The 20,630-nt window shown below is 34.7% G+C and overlaps 1 protein-coding gene across 20 annotated transcripts in view; it reads left to right on the forward strand.

The window, feature by feature from the left end:
* Positions 1 to 20,630, forward strand: part of ZNF638 (zinc finger protein 638) — a 142,442-nt gene that overhangs the window by 78,090 nt on the left and 43,722 nt on the right. For 15 of the 20 annotated variants that reach the window (XM_026483249.4, XM_057309175.1, XM_057309176.1 and 12 more), the window contains 8 exons: positions 4,658 to 4,710; positions 5,290 to 5,342; positions 13,022 to 13,072; positions 15,265 to 15,336; positions 16,303 to 16,389; positions 16,657 to 16,725; positions 17,108 to 17,148; positions 18,895 to 19,026. In XM_026483249.4, coding sequence (XP_026339034.1) covers positions 4,658 to 4,710; positions 5,290 to 5,342; positions 13,022 to 13,072; positions 15,265 to 15,336; positions 16,303 to 16,389; positions 16,657 to 16,725; positions 17,108 to 17,148; positions 18,895 to 19,026 — 558 coding nt within the window. The remainder of the gene's footprint in view (positions 1 to 4,657; positions 4,711 to 5,289; positions 5,343 to 13,021; positions 13,073 to 15,264; positions 15,337 to 16,302; positions 16,390 to 16,656; positions 16,726 to 17,107; positions 17,149 to 18,894; positions 19,027 to 20,630) is intronic. The other 5 variants (XM_057309174.1, XM_057309177.1, XM_048222696.2 and 2 more) reach the window with 3 other exon arrangements.

Here is a 20,630-nt window from a genome sequence, read left to right on the forward strand (position 1 = left end):
GTTGTTTTATATGTATATCCATATATAAAGTTTTTAATTTCAGTGTACTCAAGTTGATTTTTTCCTCTTCTTAATGGCTTCTGCTTTTTTCTCTTTTGTCTTGTTTTAGAAGACCTCTATACCAGTGGCAAAAAGATATGATTCTGTTATTATTTTAATCTGTAAATTGTGGTTAATGTGTTATTGGGATCAGTACTATTTCCAAAATGGATAACCAACTAGCCCAACACCATTTATACCTACTTGGTTCTTCCTCATTGATTTCAAAACTATCTTTATGTGTATAAATTACCCTACACATATAGATCTCTGTCAGACTATTGTTAGGTCAGTCTGTTTATTTCTGTTACAATACTGTGTGATTTCAGTTACTATAACGGTTACTGTAAGTTTACATAATTGCCTGTCTTTCTAGTAGAATCCTTTTTCTTTGTATTTTGAAAAAATAAAATTTATTTGGGGTATTTGGGTGGCTCAGTTGGTTAAGCATCTGACTCTCGGTTTTGGCTCAGGTTCTGATCTCAGTCCTGAGATCGAGCTCAGTCCTGAGATCGAGCTCCACGTTGGGCTCCATGCTTAGCATGAAGTCTGCTTGGAATTCCTTCCCCCTCCCTCTCACTCTCCATCCCTCTCTGCTCCTCCTCCTGCTCATGCTTTCCTGCTCACAGATGCATGCATTCTCCCTCTCCCTCTCTCTGTCCCTCTAAAATAAATAAATAGATAAAATATTTTAAAAAAAACTTATTTTGGTTAATCTTGAACATTTTGTCCTGTTATTGGTTTTAGAACCCGTTTAAGTTCTCTGAAAAATCTCATTGGGTTTAATATTGTATTGAATTTGTATTGATGATTTATAATACTTTCTGTTCAGAAACAGGGCTTGTCCTCATTTATTTAGACTTCACCTAGTGTTTTTTTGTAGTGTTCTTTTGTAATGTTTCCATACTGTACATTTTGGAGGGGATGTTAAGTTTATTTCTCACTTATATATTTATTTGTATATATCATAAATATTACTTAAATTGCTGTTCCGTAAAGGATCTGTATTTTTTATTTCCTTTATGTTTTCTGGTTAGTTACTGCTAGGGTAACCCATGATCCTAGGTGACATCTGCTGCCTGCCATCTATTTATTTCCATTGTCCTGATTTGAATAATGAATTTTATGGTAACCCTAGTTATTAACAATTTTATCACTTAGGATTTCTTATATTTTCAACTACCAGAAAACTTCACCAGTGGTTTATGAAAGAAATAAGAGGTTTATTTCTCTCATAACAGAAAATCTGTAGGTAGGTGGTCCATGGCTGGTGCAGCAGCTCCATAATACCATCAGGAACCCAGGCTTTTTGTTTTTCTGATTCACCACCTTTAGCATGTACTTTTCACCCTCAGTTGTAAGATGGTTGCTGTACCTTCTGGCATCATTTTTATCTTCCAAGCAGAAAGAAAGAAATAAAGGAATAAAAATCAAAAGCAAAAGAGGGTTTTTGATTTTTATTTATTTATTTATTTTTTGTGGAAGAATGAGTTCCTCAGCAACTTCTACCTGCATTTGACTTACCAGAACAGTGACACATAACCTTCTCTAGTTGCAGAGGAGGTTAGGGAGCAGCAAGAATTGAAGGTATAATTTAAGAATATACACTTTTTCCTGTAGACAGTTAAGTGTTATTCAAGGTTTTGAACAGAGCTATGACACAAAATGGATAGATTAGGTAGATTCATTTGGGAGTGTTCTGCAGAGTGAATTAGGCAAATGACTGAAGAAGGCAAAGAAAGTAAGTTTAGCAGATTATTAAAGGAGAGAAGAGAAAAAAACCCACTGAAGTCCATTTAGAAGACTCATCTAGCCAGCAAGCTTACTGTAATGATAGTAATGATTTCAGGTAGATTAGTAAACTTGAGATAGGAGGGAGAAATAGCTTAAACCAGTTACTCTCAAGTAGATCTGGCTGATCATTAAATTTTGGGAACTGGGGAGAAAGTCTTCTTTAATACTGAAAAGTTTAATCTGGGAAAATGTGTGAATAAGGATACATCTAGGTTATTAGAATATTTCAGTAAGATTAAAATACTTCTCTTCCATAGCATTTTAATAAGGTTGATAAGGTAGCAACAGAAGTCCAAGAAGAGCTCAACCATATTTACTATTCTGATTTTCATAGTAATGAATAGGGAAAGCTATCAGCTCTATAAACCAGAAAACATGCGATCTATATGTCAAAAATATTGATATTCTTCAACTAAATATAGTTTGGATGGGGCTAACTCATGACTCCTGTGGTAATCGAGCAGCCTTCCTAGGGACTGACTGGAGGAGACCCCATAGAGAACTCCAGCCATGGCTGTTTGAGATTGGAAGTGTATAGATAACCTTCTTAGCCTCTTATTATGGGGGAAGACATCAAGTTTCCTTGCCAGAGCAAGCCAAAAATAGGCTAGGAGCCCAAACTAGGAAGAAGGGCAGTGCTGTAACTTTCGTGGTTCAGATCTTAACCAAGACAAAGGTTTCTGCCCACATTTGATATTTCATATTAGGACTGCCTTTGACTCTGGGTTTGATTCAAAGAATATTTTCTCCATTTGGCTACTTCTTCAAATCGATAAAGAAATGCTACGGGAAAGGTGAGAATTGCCCACATCCCTGTATTTAAACCTGAATAATTAAAATATGAATCTGCATAGCTCTTAACTCAGTTACCTTGTCTTTAATTATAAGCCAGTGTAGACTTCAGTTCTTAATACTGATTCTTAAGCCATTTTTGAGCTACCTTCACCACCACCACTACAAAGAATCTGATGAAAGCAAGCATTTTTTTTTTTTCCCACAAAAGAACAGTAGTCCATACTCCCAAAATTTTCTTTAATGGAGCAGGAACACTTGATCTACAAAAAAGTATCAGATTTTCCATTGCAACTATGAAATAGTGCTGCAGCTCAACTCTACAGAAACAAAACGAAAACAACACTTCTAAATTTTAATTTAGTATTTTCAGCAAGATTCATGGCAACATTATATCTAAAATCCAGAGTAGGCAGTCAGCTAAGATCCAAGAAGATTTCATGGAAATGAAAAACAATGCTGGGAAACAGTTATCAGTGATTTGCACATTATAGAAAAATCTAATGAATAACAAGGAAATAAAACCAAAGATATAATCAGAATTCATCAGATGAGAGTTGAATGTCATTTTAATTGAAAAACTTTCTTAAAAATCTGTTATGTCAGGCATTGTGGTATCTGCAGAAGAGTGATGAACAAGACAGATGTGCTCTCACTTTTGGAACTTATAGTCTATTAGTGATGAAGAGGAAAGACATGGTGGATATATTCAGGAGACCCAATCTGCATATAACTGAAATTCCAGAAAGATGACACCACTTTAATACTGTTGAAGATTTTAAATTTTATAGTTATGCAGGGGCAGTCTTGTGATTCAGGCAGAAACAGTGTAAGTATGAAAAGGAATAGTCTAGTCTTAGGTAGCAGAGCAACACATTCTCAAGGTTGAATGGAAGAAGGATCAATTCTTTGTAATTCAATAATTCCATCTTTTACTATTGATCTACATTTTCTTATCAGTGTCTTACAAAAATATTTCAACTAATACTGTGACATTTCAGTATCTTAATTGCTATCACCCTGGTCCAATGTGCCACCATCTTTTGCTTTGTTACTACAGTAACATCATGACAATAGAGGTTGTCCTCCTTTCCTTGCCTTTTCATTCACCTTGACCTCTTCTCAACATAGAAGCAGATTGATCTTGCCATACCTAGACTCAGAACCTTTCATCATACTCAGAGGAAAAACCAGTATTCAAAATGGCTTACGAGTTTACACCACACATTCCACCCACACTCTACCTCCAAACCACCAGATACTTCTTTCTCTCCTCTATTTCCAACCCCAAGCATCCTTTATACTTTTAAAGATTTTATTTATTTATTTGACAGAGATAGAGACAGCCAGCGAGAGAGGGAACACAAGCAGGGGGAGTGGGAGAGAAAGAAGCAAGCTCATAGCGGAGGAGCCTGATGTGGGGCTCGATCCCAGAACGCCGGGATCACGCCCTGAGCCAAAGGCAGACGCTTAACGACTGCGCCACCCAGGCACCCCTCATCCTTTGTACTTCTTAAACAAGCTAATAGACATGGATCTCAAAAGTCTTTTACAGTTGCTGTTCCTTCTGTCTGGAATGCTGTCAACACAGGGAATGGCTTGCTCTCTTACCTCTTTTAGGTGTTTGCTTATATATCACCTTTTCATTGAGACTTGTATAATTTACTGAAAGTTGCTCCTCCTTCCCCAACAAAAGCACTTGTTTCCTTTCTCTATTACTTTTTCCACAGCACTTGTTCCTAACAGGCATAATATGTATGTATTTTTAATTTCCTTGTGGTCTTTCTCTCCTTACCCCCCCTTGAAGTTAAACTCGTTTGAGAGTAGGGACTTTGTTTTATTTACTACTCCTCTCCAGTGCCTAAAATTGTGCTTGACAATTGATGAACAATCAGTAAATATATGTTAAATTGATCTGAATTTCATAATAATGTTTTTCGTTGTATTTCTTTATGCTTGTATTTTCTAAAGTGCCCTTTATAATGGGGGAAGAAACTAAGATTTTCTTTTTCAAAATCTTTTTCTTTCATAGAACAAAGAGATGAAGAAGAAGATCTCAGATTCAAAGAAAGCAGCTGCTTTAAAGTAAGTAATTACATGATTTCATATGTGAGAATGAATGTGCATATGAATTAAAATTTTAAAATTTTCATACAACTGGGGCGCCTGGGTAGCGCAGTCGTTAAAGCGTCTGCCTTCGGCTCAGGGCGTGATCCTGGCGTTCCGGGATCGAGTCCCACATCGGGCTCCTCCGCTGGGAGCCTGCTTCTTCCTCTCCCACTCCCCCTGCTGTGTTCCCTCTCTCGCTGGCTGTCTCTCTGTCACATAAATGAATAAAATCTTTAAAAAAATAAAAAAATAAAAAATAAAACAGAAAGAAAAAAAATTTTCATACAACTATATTTTAAATATATTTTATAATCCTGACTCCAGTTTAAATGGTACATCGTTCAAATTGAATTACATTAAATGTTATTTTTTTAATTTTAATTAAGTACGTTCTATGCCAGCATGGGGCTTGAACTCATGACCCTGAGATGAGGAGTCGCATGCCCTACCTATTGAGCCAGCCAGGCGCCCCTAAACTTTTTTAAGCTTTGCATCTTTAGAAGTTTTAGAACTTAGAATTTCAATCTTGGCCTAATTTTTTCTTCTTTCAAATAGAAAAGATATAGATGCTTCCAAAGCTGTTGAAACTGTGACTTCAGCTTCTGCCAGTAAGTTGTAACTTTTAATACTCCTCCAAATAAGTATATTTTGTCAGTTTTCTAGAAACTTCTTGTAAGATGATGCTAGGAAAACATTACTGTGCTTTAGTAGAAGGGGCCCATAATGGCCCCCATATTAAGCTAGTGGTTAATAGTTAATATGAAGACTCAATGAGATAGTTTATGTAAAATACCTATCATAGTTCCATAGATAATAGCTATTTAGGTTAATTTTGTAATACCTCCTTCCATCCCCTGCCAATAAGACAAAACATACAAGACAAAACATGTTAAGGTTGCTTGTTCAGTCTCCTTTGATTTTGAAAGTTTGCTGAGAGCCAAAAGGTAAACAAAAAAGACCAAACAGAAATCGATGTTATTACACTCGTGTTAAAGTTGTTTCTTTATACTCAGGAAAACATTGCAGGTCTTTATTATGAATCTAGCTAAGTGAATTTCTGTACAATTTTAATAAACTGAATTTTCTCTTTCCAAAGGGTTGGAAAGAAGTTATTGCCAAAACAAAGACTCTTGAGTTTATTAAGAATAGATAGCTTGATAGTGAAGGATGAGACAGAAAAGCTGAAGTAAAGTAGACATAAACTATATTCAGAAAGTTAGATTGTTTTGTGTGTTCTCTTTTAGAAAGACAGGTGTATAGTGTGTTCTGGATTTCTGTTCAGAAATTCATACATATGTGTGTGTGTGTGTGTGTGTGTATGGGAAAGGTGGGATAGAGAGATGCAGATGATTACTTTAGTTAGGGAGGTGATACAACAAAGGTAACAGAATTGGGGAATCACTTTATAGAAGTCCTTGAAGCATCATGTTGGGAAGTTTTTGAATTTGACCTCATTAGTAGCATTTCTCAAAATATGTGTGTGAGAGACCAATTCCTGGAAGATGTTTTGGATCAGATTTGTATTATAACTTCTGTTTTTTTTCCTTAAAAAAAAAAATCCACAGAACACATTCCCATTATGAAGTCCTGCAGTAAAGAAACCTATTTAGCTTTGTTTAACCCACTGTTCACGCAGCTTGGCTAAGATGCTTGCCATTTTTCTTTTGTAAGACCTGTAATGGTACAGACTGGGAAATTGCCATAGAGAATAAAGAACCACTAGTTGTTTAGGATTCTTACATAGATTGGGTAAATGGAGAGATTAAAAATCCTGTTGAAGCAGCTCTTTCTGCGCATGGGTCCTGTCCCCATGCTTTCATAAAACCACCTTTTTGCACCAAAAAAAAAAAGAAAGAAAAGAAAAAGAAAAACCCTATTGAGAAAACAAGTTGGGATTCAGTTTAAGGTAATAGGGACCTGATATTAAAAATGTTAATTAAAATGGTGTGAGATGGTAAAATCTGAGCGTTTATTCTGTAGATTCTATAGAATTTTCTAGTGGATAAAATATAAAATTAAAATAATTTAAAATTTTCTAGATTTCAGGCTAGGTAGGTTTCACTAGAAGAGTGTGGTGATACTGATTATATGTAACAGGAAAACTTAGATGCATCGATTTCTTTGAGAAAAACCATAAACTCAGATTTTAACATTGATATATTTCAGCTATCAAACACTTAGCTAGTGGAGATATCCTTAGATCAGCCAGTCACATCGTGTTGACAGTATACTTCAGAAATTTTTTGTTAAGTTTAAGGTCTAAATTTTGGGAGTGGTCCTAACAGTAAAAGCAATGGGTAGAGGGAGAAGTGCTACAAACGAAGTATGTCCTCCCTTCTAATAGAAATGTAGAAAGACAGGAGCCAGTAAATAGGATTGAGAAAGTGTCAGGTGAGAAAGGTAAGGGTGCATGATATCTTTTTTGAGATCAGCAATGTCTGAACAGTGATAAGTTAATTAGGGTAGTTTTTATTTATTTTTGAGAGAGAGAGAGAGTGTGCATACACGTGGGCACCCACAACTAAGCAAGAACAAGGAGGGGCGGAGGAGGAGAAAGTCTGAAGCGGACGCGACACTGAGAGTACGGAGCCCAGCGTGGGGCTCAATCTCAGAACGGTGAGATCACGACCTGAGTAGAAACCAGGAGTCATATGCATAACCGACTGAGGCACTCAGGAGCCCCTAATTAGGTAGTTTTAAAGAGAACTTTAGTTATAAGCACAAATCAGCAAGGATGAAGAGAAGTACAGGAAGGAAGCAAAAGTATAATTTGATCAGAAAGGGAAACTTTAGAACCGTTACTCATCACTAGTTAAAAAGAAAGAATACTGAGCACCTACTTATAATTGGATGTACTTTTTTAAAGTTTTAGGATACATCAGTAAACCAGTAGGCAAGATCTCTATTTCCAAGTAGCTTATATACTAACTTGAAGTGACAGATCATATATACTAAATAACTTGTTTTATAAAATGAAAAGTGTTGTGACAGGGTAAAGGATATCCAGGGTTAGTTTGGAGTTTGAATTTACTATTTAGAATAAGGTAATGATTTGTTAAAAAGAAGAGTCTACTAAGGGGCGTAATCTATGCCAGAAGACAGAAAACAAGGGAAAGAAACTTGCCATTGATTACACTAATACTAGGCAATTTATGTTATCTTCCTTAATCTTTCAAGTCACCTTCTCATTTTATAGGTGAGAAAACAGATTCAGAGATTAATAACTTACTCAAGGTTAAATGACTTACTTGGGTTAAGAGTAAGGATTCAGATCTAAAACTGTGATTTCAAAGCTTTTCACCTATATTAAACTACCTCTCTGAGAACAATAACTTGTTCTTAATCTCCTTTGATCGCTCTTTCATCTTCCCTAAATGGTTTCCCTAAATGTCTGTTCCTCTTATGTCATACTTTTCTTCCTGATTTTATCTTCATACAGCATTAAGGACCAGTGACATATACGTACACAAACCTCTACTCCCTCAAGTTTACTCCTCTCATTTTCTTACGTTACCTAACAATCATCACTCATCACCCAATGTAGAAATTGTTAGTAATCCTTTCCCTGTCTTTTCTTTTCTGTCTTACCCAGTTCAAACTTAAATAACATCCTTCCTCTTTTCATCCAGCCACTGGCTGATGCAAGCTAGTTCTCTCTCAAATCTACCTCAAGCTGTGTCTTTTGCCTTTGCTTCATCACACCTGTAACTGTTCTAATTGATTCATATTTGAATTTTGAGGATAGCCTCCTCACTGGTATTTTTATTCCACACTCTGCTTCATTATTCATGCTGTTGCTCTGAGATCTCTTTAAGGCAGATCTGATCATTCTACTCTTAGTGACCCACAGGAGTAAGTCCAAATTCCTTAGCATTGAATAAATGACCCTTTATTTACCCTTTGTCCCAGATCACTTTTTAATGTCTTGTCACCTTTATTTATGCTGTCCATTTGTTTGGAATTGTCTGAATTCCAGTTTACTTTAGTAACCTACTTAGTAGGTGCCAGGCCTTGTGCAAGATACCGAAGATAGAAAGTTATTTAAGACTCCTTTTTTGGGGGCGCCTGGGTGGCGCAGTCGTTAAGCGTCTGCCTTCGGCTCAGCACGTGATCCCAGCGTTCTGGGATCGAGCCCCACATCAGGCTTCTCTGCCAGGAGCCTGCTTCTTCCTCTCCCACTCCCCCTGCTTGTGTTCCCTCTCTCACTGGCTGTCTCTCTGTCTGTCAAATTAATAAATAAAATCTTAAAAAAAAAAAAAAAAAGACTCCTTTTTTGGGGTGGTGGTGGAGCAAATTCTAGTTTGTGCTTTAAAGGCCCATCTCAGATGTAATTTCTTTGTGGTACCTTTCCTGACTCACCTAGGCAATTAGAAGCTCCCATTTCCCTTCTAGTAATACTGAGTACATTGAGTCATTTGGTATTAGTAGTTTGTTCGTAAGTCTCTCTTTCACTTGGCTGGGTAAGGGAATATTTGTAGTTTTATTTTTCCATCCCTTAACATGTAATGTAGTGTAAGGGTTAATGAATAAATATTTGTAGGAGGAAGAATACAGGGGGCGCTCAAACTAAGTTTGTATTGTTTTAACTGAACCCATGGGAAAACGTAGCCAGAATTTTCTGATTTGTCATCCTTAATTTAATGATTTTTTTTCTATAAGATTTTATTGGTTCCTTTTTTTTTTTTTAAGTAAATGTATCTTATTCTTTATACTTTCCAATTCCCAGATGAAAATAACTTACTTTTAGGGAACAAGACACGAACAAATGGAAAAAAAGAGAGACAAACCAAAAAACAGACCCTTGACTATAGAGAACAAACAGATGGTTACCAGAGGGGAGGTGTTGTGAGGGGATGGGTGAAATAGGTGAAGAGGATTAGAGTACACTTATCTTGGTGAGCACTGAGTAATATATGGAACTTCTGTATTATACATACACCTGAAACTAATATGACACTGTATGTTAACTACACTGGAATTAAACATTTTTTAAGTGACTTTCTTTAAGTTCTTTATTTCCCCCAATTAAAGCATTCTGCCCACATAGTTCCCACATACGAGTTCCACCAAACTTTTAAGGAAGTAATAAATCTAGTTCTATTTCAGCTATTCCATGGCATTCAGAGGAATGGAATATTTTCTTTAAAAAGGGGGTGGAGAGAAGGGAAACAGAACAGGAAAAAGCCGGTTAATATGGACATTGAATGCTGACAGACACTGTATGCCTATCAGAAAGGATAAACTAAGAAAATAGTAACACCAAATGTTATTGAAGATATGCAGAAACTTGTACGTTGATGTTGGGAATTTAAAATGGTACAGAAAAGAATATTGCAGGGTTGGGTTTTTTTTTTTTTTAAGTTTATTTATTTAAGTAATCTGTACTACACTCAACGTGGGTCTGGTGTAGTAGAGATTACTTAAATAAATAAACTCAACGTGATCAACCTTAAGATCAAAAGCTGCATGCTGTATCAACTGAGCCAGCCAGGCACCCTGAGTATTGCAGTTTTTCAACAAAACTAAGCATGTGCTTACCATAGGACCCAGCAATTACACTCTTTGGGCATTTATCCTAGATAGATGAATTACATTTACACAAAACCATTCACGCAAATACCAGTACATGAATATTTTTAGCATCTTTATTTTGCAGTAGCCAAAAACTGGGAACAAGGCACATGTCCTTGAGTGGGTGAATGGTTAAACTGTGATGTATCTGTAGCATGGAATACTAGTTGCAATAAAAAGGAACAAATTATTGATAGATGGAACACTTGGATGGATTGCAGAGGAATTATGCTGAATGAAAAAAATCTCAGGGGCGCCTGGGTAGCGCAGTCGTTAAGCGTCTGCCTTTGGCTCAGGGCGTGATCCTGGCGTTCCGGGATCGAGTCCCACATCGGGCTCCTCCGCTGGGAGCCTGCTTCTTCCTCTCCCACTCCCCTGCTGTGTTCCCTCTCTTGCTGGCTGTCTCTCTGTCACATAAATAAATAAAATCTTAAAAAAAAAAAAGAAAAAAATCTCAAAAAAATGAAAACTTTCATTTATATAACATTGTTGAAATGATAAAGTTATAGAGATAGAGAATAGTGGTTGTTGGGTTGAAGAGGAGGGAGGCAGGTGGCTGTTGCTGTAAGTAGAGGAAGGATCCTTGTGATGGAACTATTCTGTACTGTGATTGATGGTCATAGCGTTCTACACATATATGAAAAAATTTCATAGCACTTAGTATACATTAATGAGTGTGGGTAGAACTGTGGAAATGTTGGTAGATTGTGTTAATGTCAGTTTCCTGTCTGTAACATAGTATGTAGTTACGCAAAATATTACCATTAGGGGAAACTGGGTGAAGGGTATGGGACTTCTCCTGATTATTTCTTACAACGCCTTGTGAATTTACAGGTATCTCAAAAAGTTAAATGTTTTGAAATGCTGATAAAGTGGTCGTAGTTAAATTAAAGTTATAGAACAGTTTCACTTACAAATATTGATGTAAAAATTGTTTTTGGTGTAATATTTTTTAAGTAAAATTTTAGCATATAGAAGCTGGGAGCACATTAAGTGGTTAATAATGCTGTGCCCAAGAAGAGATCACATCAGAAATATAAAAGTGTTTCAATAGAAAATTTTTTAAATTCAGTTCACCATATTAAGTAGAGGAAAGGTAAATGCTGAGGATATTTGGTAAAATTCAACATCCATTCCTAGCATCAAAAAAAAATTCTTAAAGTAGGTAACTACTTCCTTAATATGATAGTGTGTTTATATGTATTTATAAATACTTTTGCTTATATACATATGAACATATACATACATCAAGTCAAAAGCCAGCATGTGCTTACTAATGAGATTAGAAGTGTTCCTTAACATTAATGTTAGGGACAAAAGAAGGGATACTCATCAGTTCTGTGAATGAACATAAATATTGTCCTGAAACTAATAGCCACTAGCCAGTGCAAGTCAAGAGGCATAAAAATTGGAAAGTATGACTCAACATTAGTATTTGCAAATGTGTATGTATAATGGAAAACCCAAGAGAGTCTACTGAAATGCTATTAAACCTAATTAGCCACCTTAATTTTCTAAATTAATATAGGGTTTCAACTGTTTTGTTATGTAGAAAGAATAACCACTTACATGTAATCTAATAAAATATTACATTTAAAATAATAAGGGTAAAAGCTCTGAAAAGAAAATTTAAAAATACTACTGCAAGGCATAAAGTAATGCTATGGGAGAAAACAGCTCATTCTTTGATAGAAAGCTTCTCACCATTATAATGTGCCTTTTTTTCTTACATTAAAATAAATGCTAGGAACCCAGTAAAACTGCCAGTAAGATTGAGTAGTTAGGACAGACTAACACTAACAGATATTAAAATACATTATGGAAGTAAAGATTCAAAATAGTTCATGTTACGTGTTGCACAAACAGACAAAGGATCAGTAGGAGAGAGAGAGTCCAGAGGTAGTTCCCAGAACATATGGAACATCAGTAAATAATTATGGTAATATTTTAAATTAGCAAGGAAAAGATCAATTATTCATTAAATTACCTGGTCACTTTGTAAAAGTAAAACATTTTAATGGCAGAATAAATCACAGATGGATCATGATACAGAAGGTGGTAATTAAAAGTATTGAAAGAAAATGTGGAGAATTTGGTTTGGTTTTAATTGCAGAGTGAGAGTATCCTGCCCTATCAGGAAAATACTTGATTACATAAAAAGTATTTTTACATAAATATTTTGCATAACTTTAAATAAATTGTTATCTATGTGATATAGATGAATTTTCTTAATATATAATGATCTCTTAATAAATAAGAGAAACCTCAACAACCCAAAAGATAAATGGGCAGATATTAAGAATAGCAGATCACAGAGAAAGATATAGTGTTGAATTAAACATGTGAAAATCAACACAGTTTTACTCCTGATTAAAAAATAAAAATTAATCTGTACCAGTGTCCATCTCAGTTTGATTAATAATGTCCCTTATCTACTGTGTGTGGAAACTGGAAGACCCACTGTCATGTGCTATTGATGGGAATATCAGTTGGTACAGTCTTCATGTAGGACGATTTAATATTGGTAAAATTTAAATCTTTTCCTTTTGTCTCAGCAACTACATGTCTCAGAATTTACCTATATAGTTCCACAAGCATACAGAGATGAGTATAAGGATGTTTTTTTACAGTGTTTTTTCAGTCATTGCCAGGTTAGCTCTTCCTTAAATCTAAATGATATTATTTGTAATGTGTCATTGATATGTTTTCTTACTAGCCAAAACTGGACAGGCCAAGACATCTGGAGCCAAAGTCAACAAGTCTTCAGGTATGTTTTTTACTAGAATTCTAGACATATTAGTTAACTTTAAATTACTTAAGAAGTATATAACAGTAGTTTTGGCTTTCATGTGACAAAGTATGTGCTGGGTGTATACTGATTTTTTTTTAATTTATAGCCATTTAGAAATTCTGAGAAAGAAGACTTACTAGGTAATGCTCCTTCTTTGTAGTAATTATCAAAATTAGATAATTCCTCTTTCTCTTTTATTGAGGTCTCTCTGCTTGCTTTTGTAAAATAGTGCAGATAATAAACAGCAAAACTGTATTTTCTTTTCAGTTGTTTACAGACTTTAGTGGGGTTTTTTTGTTGTTTGTTTGTTTTAAGTAGGCTCCAATGCCAGGCTTGAACTCACAACCCTGAGATCAAGACCTGAGCTGAGATCAAGAGTCGGATGCTTAACTGACTGAGCCACCCAGACTCCCCTCGTGGGTTTTAAAGTAATTATTTTTTTTCCTTCCTCTAGCATTATCCTTCCTACTGCTCATTTCTGCTAAATGCTGGTTAGTTTAGGGTCATCTTTTTAAGTGGATAGAGATAATATATTAAATTATCTTCTCTGTAATGGTAGAAAGGAAGCAGCTTTTGCATTGGTAAATACCATTGTTAGTGGCAGATCCAGAATTTTCATATAGTAGTTTCTTCGAAGCAGTAATTTGAGGGGGTCAAGGGAAGCTAGAAATCTTGTTTTGAAGATGCATTTATTTAGTAAATAGTTTGATATTACTTTGATAGTAAGTTGATGGGAATTCTGGTAGAGATTTGGGGGGAAATAGGTGTTAAAGCTGCTTAGCCACCCCTTAACTGTGTTGGGAAGTTAATTCTCCATATTTTTTCCTTAAGTTTTGGTGCCCAGCTAGAAGTAATAAAGTGAATTGACTTGTAATAATATAGGGTTAGTGAAAGAAATACTTAAGGACCCTTTGGGGCTCAGTGTGACACAAGCAGTGTGTCCAAACTTGGAATTGACTAAGAAATGACTGGTTAGGTGATACTCTGTAAGGATTGGTATTAATCTTTTTGAGCAAAGGTTAGGGTCTGTCTTCGGATATGAAGGGTGAATTTGTAAACTATTTCAGTTGATTTTTGTGCATGTCAGTAATTTTATTTATATGATAATTTTTCAAAAGCATAGTCATGTTCTTATGAGGGTCCTCCTAAGTAATTGTAGCAGTCGCTGTCCTTGTTTACAAATGGGCAGATGTGCACAGAAATTGATTCATGCCCCAAGACTTCACAGTTTAATTTAGAGTTCAACTTGGATCTACTGACTTCTGATTCTGAGCTTTTTCCTCATAATGCAGCCTTGCTAGTTGTTAATGAGTCCTAATTTTCAGAGCTAAACCTCATGTTGCTTTCTGAATAGAAGGGGATTTTATTCTCTGGTGATCTTTTCAGTGACACTTTGATGATCACAGTCTTTATACATTATCTTTGAAAATAAGCAAGAGTAACAGATGTGTATGTACAAAGAAGGGTCAGAGCAATTTCAATAGTTCTATTCACATGGAGCCCACTGGGAATGAGTCAGAACAGACTTTATGTGGCTTAACCATGATGAAGGTGTTCTTGAATACTTTTCAGTCAGCTGGGAGCCAAGGAAGCTTGGGCTGGGAGACCCTAATTATAACTGTTTATGGAACCATTAAAAGCATTATGGGACTGTTTTTATATCCTTGCAGTTAGTAATTTTGCTTCCTAGTTGATCCACACATTCAGAGATTTATTTAACTTGCCCGAATGCTATTTTTTTTAAGATTATTTATTTATTTATTTGACAGAGAGAGAGAGAGAGAGCCAGCGAGAGAGGGAACACAGCGGGGGGAGTGGGAGAGGAAGAAGCAGGCTCCTAGCGGAGGAGCCTGATGTGGGGCTCGAACCCAGAACGCTGGGATCACGCGCTGAGCTGAAGGCAGATGCTTAACCACTGTGCTACCCAGGCGCCCCAACCAAATGCTATTTTTAAGTACCCCACTGGGGAGGTGAATTCTTACTTTAGTAATATTTTTTTTCCTGAAGAAATTGTCATCATTGCTAGATTTAGAAAATGACCTGTGCCCCAAAGATGAAAATATTTAATGTTTTGGATAAAATATAGTCTGTCACACATATTCTTTACGAAGTTCTTTGGGGATTGTTGATACAATAAACCAATTTTGACTACAGCTTTTGTGATTTAGGGAAATCAGCGGGTTCTGTAAAATCTGTGGTAACAGTAGCTGCTAAAGGTAATAAAGCTTCAATCAAAACAGGTAAGATTTTTGGGAGGGAGAGGATTTATTAAGTTTGTTCTTAATTCTGCATATTTTATATATATATATATATAAACATATATATGTTTATATAATAAACATAATATCAAAAGCAAGTTTTAAATTCATTAATTTATAGTATCTAATAACATCTTGAAAAGTTTAGTAGATACTTCTTTGGTATTTAAAACCTGACACATAATGGGACTTCTGTGTTTTGGTACATTGGTCTTTGACAGTGTCTGCCATTGCAGATAAATTTTTGCAGAGGAAACATTTTTGACAGCTGTATAATTACAGACTGTTCCGCCACTTCCCCCTACAAATCTTTATTTTCCTCATTTTTTAGAGATTGTCACTTCATATTACCTTCCCCAGCTTGTAAATTTTTCAGTTTGTTACTCCAAAAATATTTTTCTTTCCCTGTTAAAAGTATATTTCCCCCATAAAGAAAGAAATGTAACATATTGAAACTAACATGATCCATTTATTACTATACAGGCTAATTTTAAAGAGCCTTTGTAGAAATTATAAAAAAATTTTGTGTGATTATGATATGCTTCTGCCACATAGAAGATAAACCTTTGGCCCATTAATGGCCATTAACGAAACTGTGTCTCATTTTTATTTCCTTTTTTAAAAAATTAATTTATTTGAGATAGGGAATGCACGAGCAGGAGGCAGAGGGAGAAGCTTAGCAGGGAGCCCTGTATGAGGCTCAGTCCCAGGGTCCTGGGATCATGATCTGAGCCAAAGGCAGATGCTTAACCTACTGAGCCACCGAGGTGCCCCTTTAAATTTGCTTTTAATCTTACTGGTGAACAAATAGAAGTGGAAATAATAACTATATGGAAAAGAACTGCCTTTATAATGAAGTTGGACCACATTACTTAAATGTATTAGTATGAAACATGTGAAATGATTGAGCAGATCCTTAGAATAATTGTTCACTTCTACTTTTAAAAGCAAAATCTGGTGGAAAAAAGTCTCTAGAAGGCAAAAAGGCTGGCATTGTCAAAAACAAAGACACCAATAAACCTGTGATTGTACCAGGTAAGCTTTAAATGCTTTTATTCGTTTAAGTGCTTTCTTTAGATCTCCTTGGTGTACATTTAAGATATATTTTGAAATTATACCTTTACATTTTCAAAGGGATTGTTTTGTTGATTTTCAAAGAAAAGCCTGCATTAGGTTTGACTTAAATCAGGTCAGTCTAAGGAGACTTAAAGTGACAAACTAATTTAAGTTCCTGTTTAGATTCATTAGTGTAATTATATTAGTGTGTTTTTCTAGACTATTAAAGCAGACTATTTCATGCAGAAAACTCTGAAATAAAGACCAATATGGAAGTCAAAGCCACTGAAAATAGTGCTAAGGAAACGATTTCAGGTAGGTCAAAAAATTTTTATTTTGTTCTCTTGTGTTTAAAGATGGAAAATTAAATTTTAAGAAAATAAGATTTTTAATTTTGTGTCATATTACATGTATATTTTTTAAAATATCAGGCTCATGCCTAAGTGAAATTTAAAATATTATGATTCAGATCTTCACCTTCTTGATTATTCTGAAGTTTTCCTCTTACAAGAAATAAAATGAAACATTATTTAAAAGCCGTTGTTACTTCTGTAGCTATTTCCTTCTTAAATTTTCTAGTGTTTTTGTCAGTTGTGTACATTTTCATGTAGCTACTATTTAATCCATTGTGGGAAAAGAGGGATCTTGGTAAATAAGATATGTCTGCATGAATTCTTATCTTATTTTGTATCTTAAGAAGCTGCTGTGGAGGCCACAGAAAAAGAACCAGTTAACAAGGTCAGTTTTTCTATTTTACTTATTATTTAAAAGTTTAGGAAATTTTGACACTATATTTTTCTTACTGTAAACCCACTAAAAAATGTGCAGGATTGGCATGGTGAGGAATCTGTCATTTGTGATTTTTTTTTTTTTTTTAAGTTTTATTGCTTCACCTTAGGTTTTTGTTTTTGTTTTTAAATAGAGAGGTGGGGGAGGGGCTGAGGGAGAGGGAGAAAGAATATTAAGTGGGCTCCGGGGTGGATCTCAGGACCCTGAGACCATGGCCTGAGCCTAAATAGAGTCAGAGGCTTAACCAATTGAGCCACCCAGGCACCCCTGTCATTTGTGACTTTTTAGATAGGGTTTGAGATGCAGAGTAAGTTACAAAAGTTTAAGTGTAGATTATCAATAAATGTACATGTTTTTGAGGTTTACTTTTTACCAAGAAAAAAAGTTTAGGCCAAAATGGGCTTTTGAGTAGAAAAACGGGTTGTCAAATTAAAACCAGTAGAATTTTCTGAAGTCTGTTTTTCTTTTTTCTTAGAGGCAAATGGGAGATAAGTTAGTATTTAGAATACCAGTTCTCTGTGTTTTTAGAATAGCGAGTAGAGTTGAAGTTTTATTTGCAGGGCATAAAGCTTACACGACTGTTTTTCTGTGGTTTCCTCTGTCATGACTGTATTAATATTTTGTTAATTTGGATTTTACTGGTTAAGATCTTGAGATCATTCAAGTCCTAAACAATAAGTTTATTTTTGACTGGTAGATTCATTCTTCAAGTAGTAACTAAGTAGTATGTCTTAACTATTTTGTTTCAGGAAGAATATTTAAAAGCACAAATAAATTGACTTAAAGCACTTCTAAAGGAACCATTTATGAACATAGTTGGTGTGCTAGTTAAAAATCATTCTCAACTGATTTATGAAAATTATAACTTGCTGTCTCTCCCCCCCACCTGCTTTTTTTTCCAAAAGAAAAGTCACAGGTTGTCCAGTTTACCATAGTACACCTTTGGGGATTTTCTCAAAATTCATTAAAAGGAAAAACTGGCATTGATGAGAGTTCTCTTGAAGAACAGATCTGAAAGAAGAGAAGGCAGAAAGTATTTACTTTGTGGTGGGGATTGGGTTGTAGAGAAAGGTTTCTAAGGCACCAGGGAAGCTTTTTAAATTTGTCTAAAAGATTATTTTATTCAGCAAGATAAAAGGATATGCTCTGACTTGGAGCTTGGGGAAGTTAGCATCACATGGCACAGGAATGGCAGCGGTGCATGAAGGAGCTGTTGTCAGAGACAAACTGGTGTTTTTAAACTTGCACTTTAAAAAAAATAATAAACTAGCATTTTAATTTTTATTATTTTATTATTTTTTTACTTTTTTTTTTAGGTTTTTTTTTTTTTTTTTTTTTAATCTCTATACCCAGTTTTGGGTCTTGAACTCACACCCCAAGATCAAGAGTTGCATGCTCCCCTGACTGAGCCAGCCAGGCGCCCCTTACACTTGTATTTTTAAACAGTGGTTGAAAAAGAGAACTAAAAGCCTTGACTAGAGGACAGATGGTATGACTGAAATGATGCTGTGTTCTTGAAGAGAGGAAATTCGCATTTTATTTTGTTTTCAAGGTTCAGACTGGCCGCCTTAATTGATAAGATTTAGTATTAAATGCAGTTTAAATACTAACATAACATGATCTGCAGCATAAACTTAAGTAAATACAAAAGCAGTTAAAGAAATTTGAATGTCAACTCTTAAATTTGTTTTGAAGGAAACAGAGGAAATGTGTGTGGTACTTATTTCTAATTTGCCTAATAAAGGATATTCTATAGAAGAAGTTTACAACCTAGTAAAACCATTTGGTGGTTTAAAGGATATTTTGATTTTATCATCTCATAAAAAGGTAAGCGTTGATAATAGCTGTTCATATTGTCTGAAGCACATTTTGAAAAACATTAAGTTCACAAAACTAAAAAGAAAGGGTTTAAAAGCAGCACCTCAAAATAATTAAGCCACTCAAGCTAAGGGATTTTTAAAATATAAAACAGATACCCCATATTTAGTGTTATTCTCATCTGACCTAGTTTTAATGATGGAGAGGATGGCTTACTAAAGGTGTCAAAATTTTGCTCAAAATTTTAGTCTAAAGAAAATGTTTTAATCTTTAATATGTTAATGCAGAGTTTTATAACAACTTATAAACTTCATAGCACTTTTTTACTAGTAGTATTCCTGCTGTTTTACCAATTGCACTCAAATGGGAAGTAACCATTCTCAGACAAAGATGTCATCAGTACTTAGAATAACCTAGGTTATCTGTGTGTTTTACGTTTTTGGTAATAAGTACATACTGCTTTTGTAATTTTAAAACAAAACAGAATGTATTATTAATAAAAACAACTTGTGGGAGGTATCTTATAGGAAGTGAGATTTCAGGAAGGTTTAAATAATGGAAACACCATTCCGGTGGTTAGTAGTAGTGTTCTTACATTAGAAAGGAGTTGGTGATCGCTAGAGATCTTTCAGAGTAGGATATATGTTTGCTGGTAGTCAGAGCCAGTGTGCTTCAGAAAACAAGAGTAGAAGAAGAGCGTGAATACAAGTGAGTTAAATGCAGTTTCACATAATGTTAAAAGTAGATTATTTGAATGGTTGCACGACTTCGTAAGTTACTAAAAACCAATGAATTCTATACCTATACTGGTGAACTTTATGATATATAAATTATATTTCATTAGAGCTGTTTTTACTTAGAGACAAGAATAAAAGGAATTTTTTAATAAAAATTTTTTTATGTGACAGTACATTGAAATGGGGGAAATTGTGGGAATCTGGAAATGAATAATTCAGATTCATACTTTACATCATACACCAAAGCTTAAGTAGATACGTTAAATATGGAATCCAAATACAGAAAATGTAGATTATTATCTGCCCAGTTTTGATTAGAGTTGAGTAGAATTATCAACTGTTTGGAGATTTAATACTTTTCTAGACCTTACGTGGGAAAAAACCAGATTCAATCATACAAATATTTGTGAATTACTATTAACATAAAGCAAGATGTAAATTAAAAACTAAAAATATTTGTGTAAAAGGGAAACAAAGATTCATATCCTCATTACACTATAAAATATTACAAGTTCAATAAATAAATTGGCAAACAACACAGATAATTCCTTTAAAAAAAAAAAGAATTACAACTATGAACAAATATATGGAAGATTTCTACCTCACTGGCTATCAGACACAGAGAAGAATATTCAACTAGTCATTTACCCAGGGATGAAAATTAAAACCAAAATGATGGAACTATAATTTTAGGAGAACAACAAAATTAAAAATAACTTGGTAATCATTACACATTTCTTTGGTTCTTTCAATTCTCATATTTCTCAGTCATTAAATTTATTTATTTAAATATTTATTAAATATCTGCTATATGCTAGATACCGTTCTAGGTACTAAGGGTTCAGTGATGAATAAGATAAATAAGATTTTCCTTAA

The sequence above is a fragment of the Ursus arctos genome, unplaced genomic scaffold, assembly GCF_023065955.2.
Source record: "Ursus arctos isolate Adak ecotype North America unplaced genomic scaffold, UrsArc2.0 scaffold_8, whole genome shotgun sequence".
NCBI lineage: Eukaryota > Metazoa > Chordata > Mammalia > Carnivora > Ursidae > Ursus > Ursus arctos.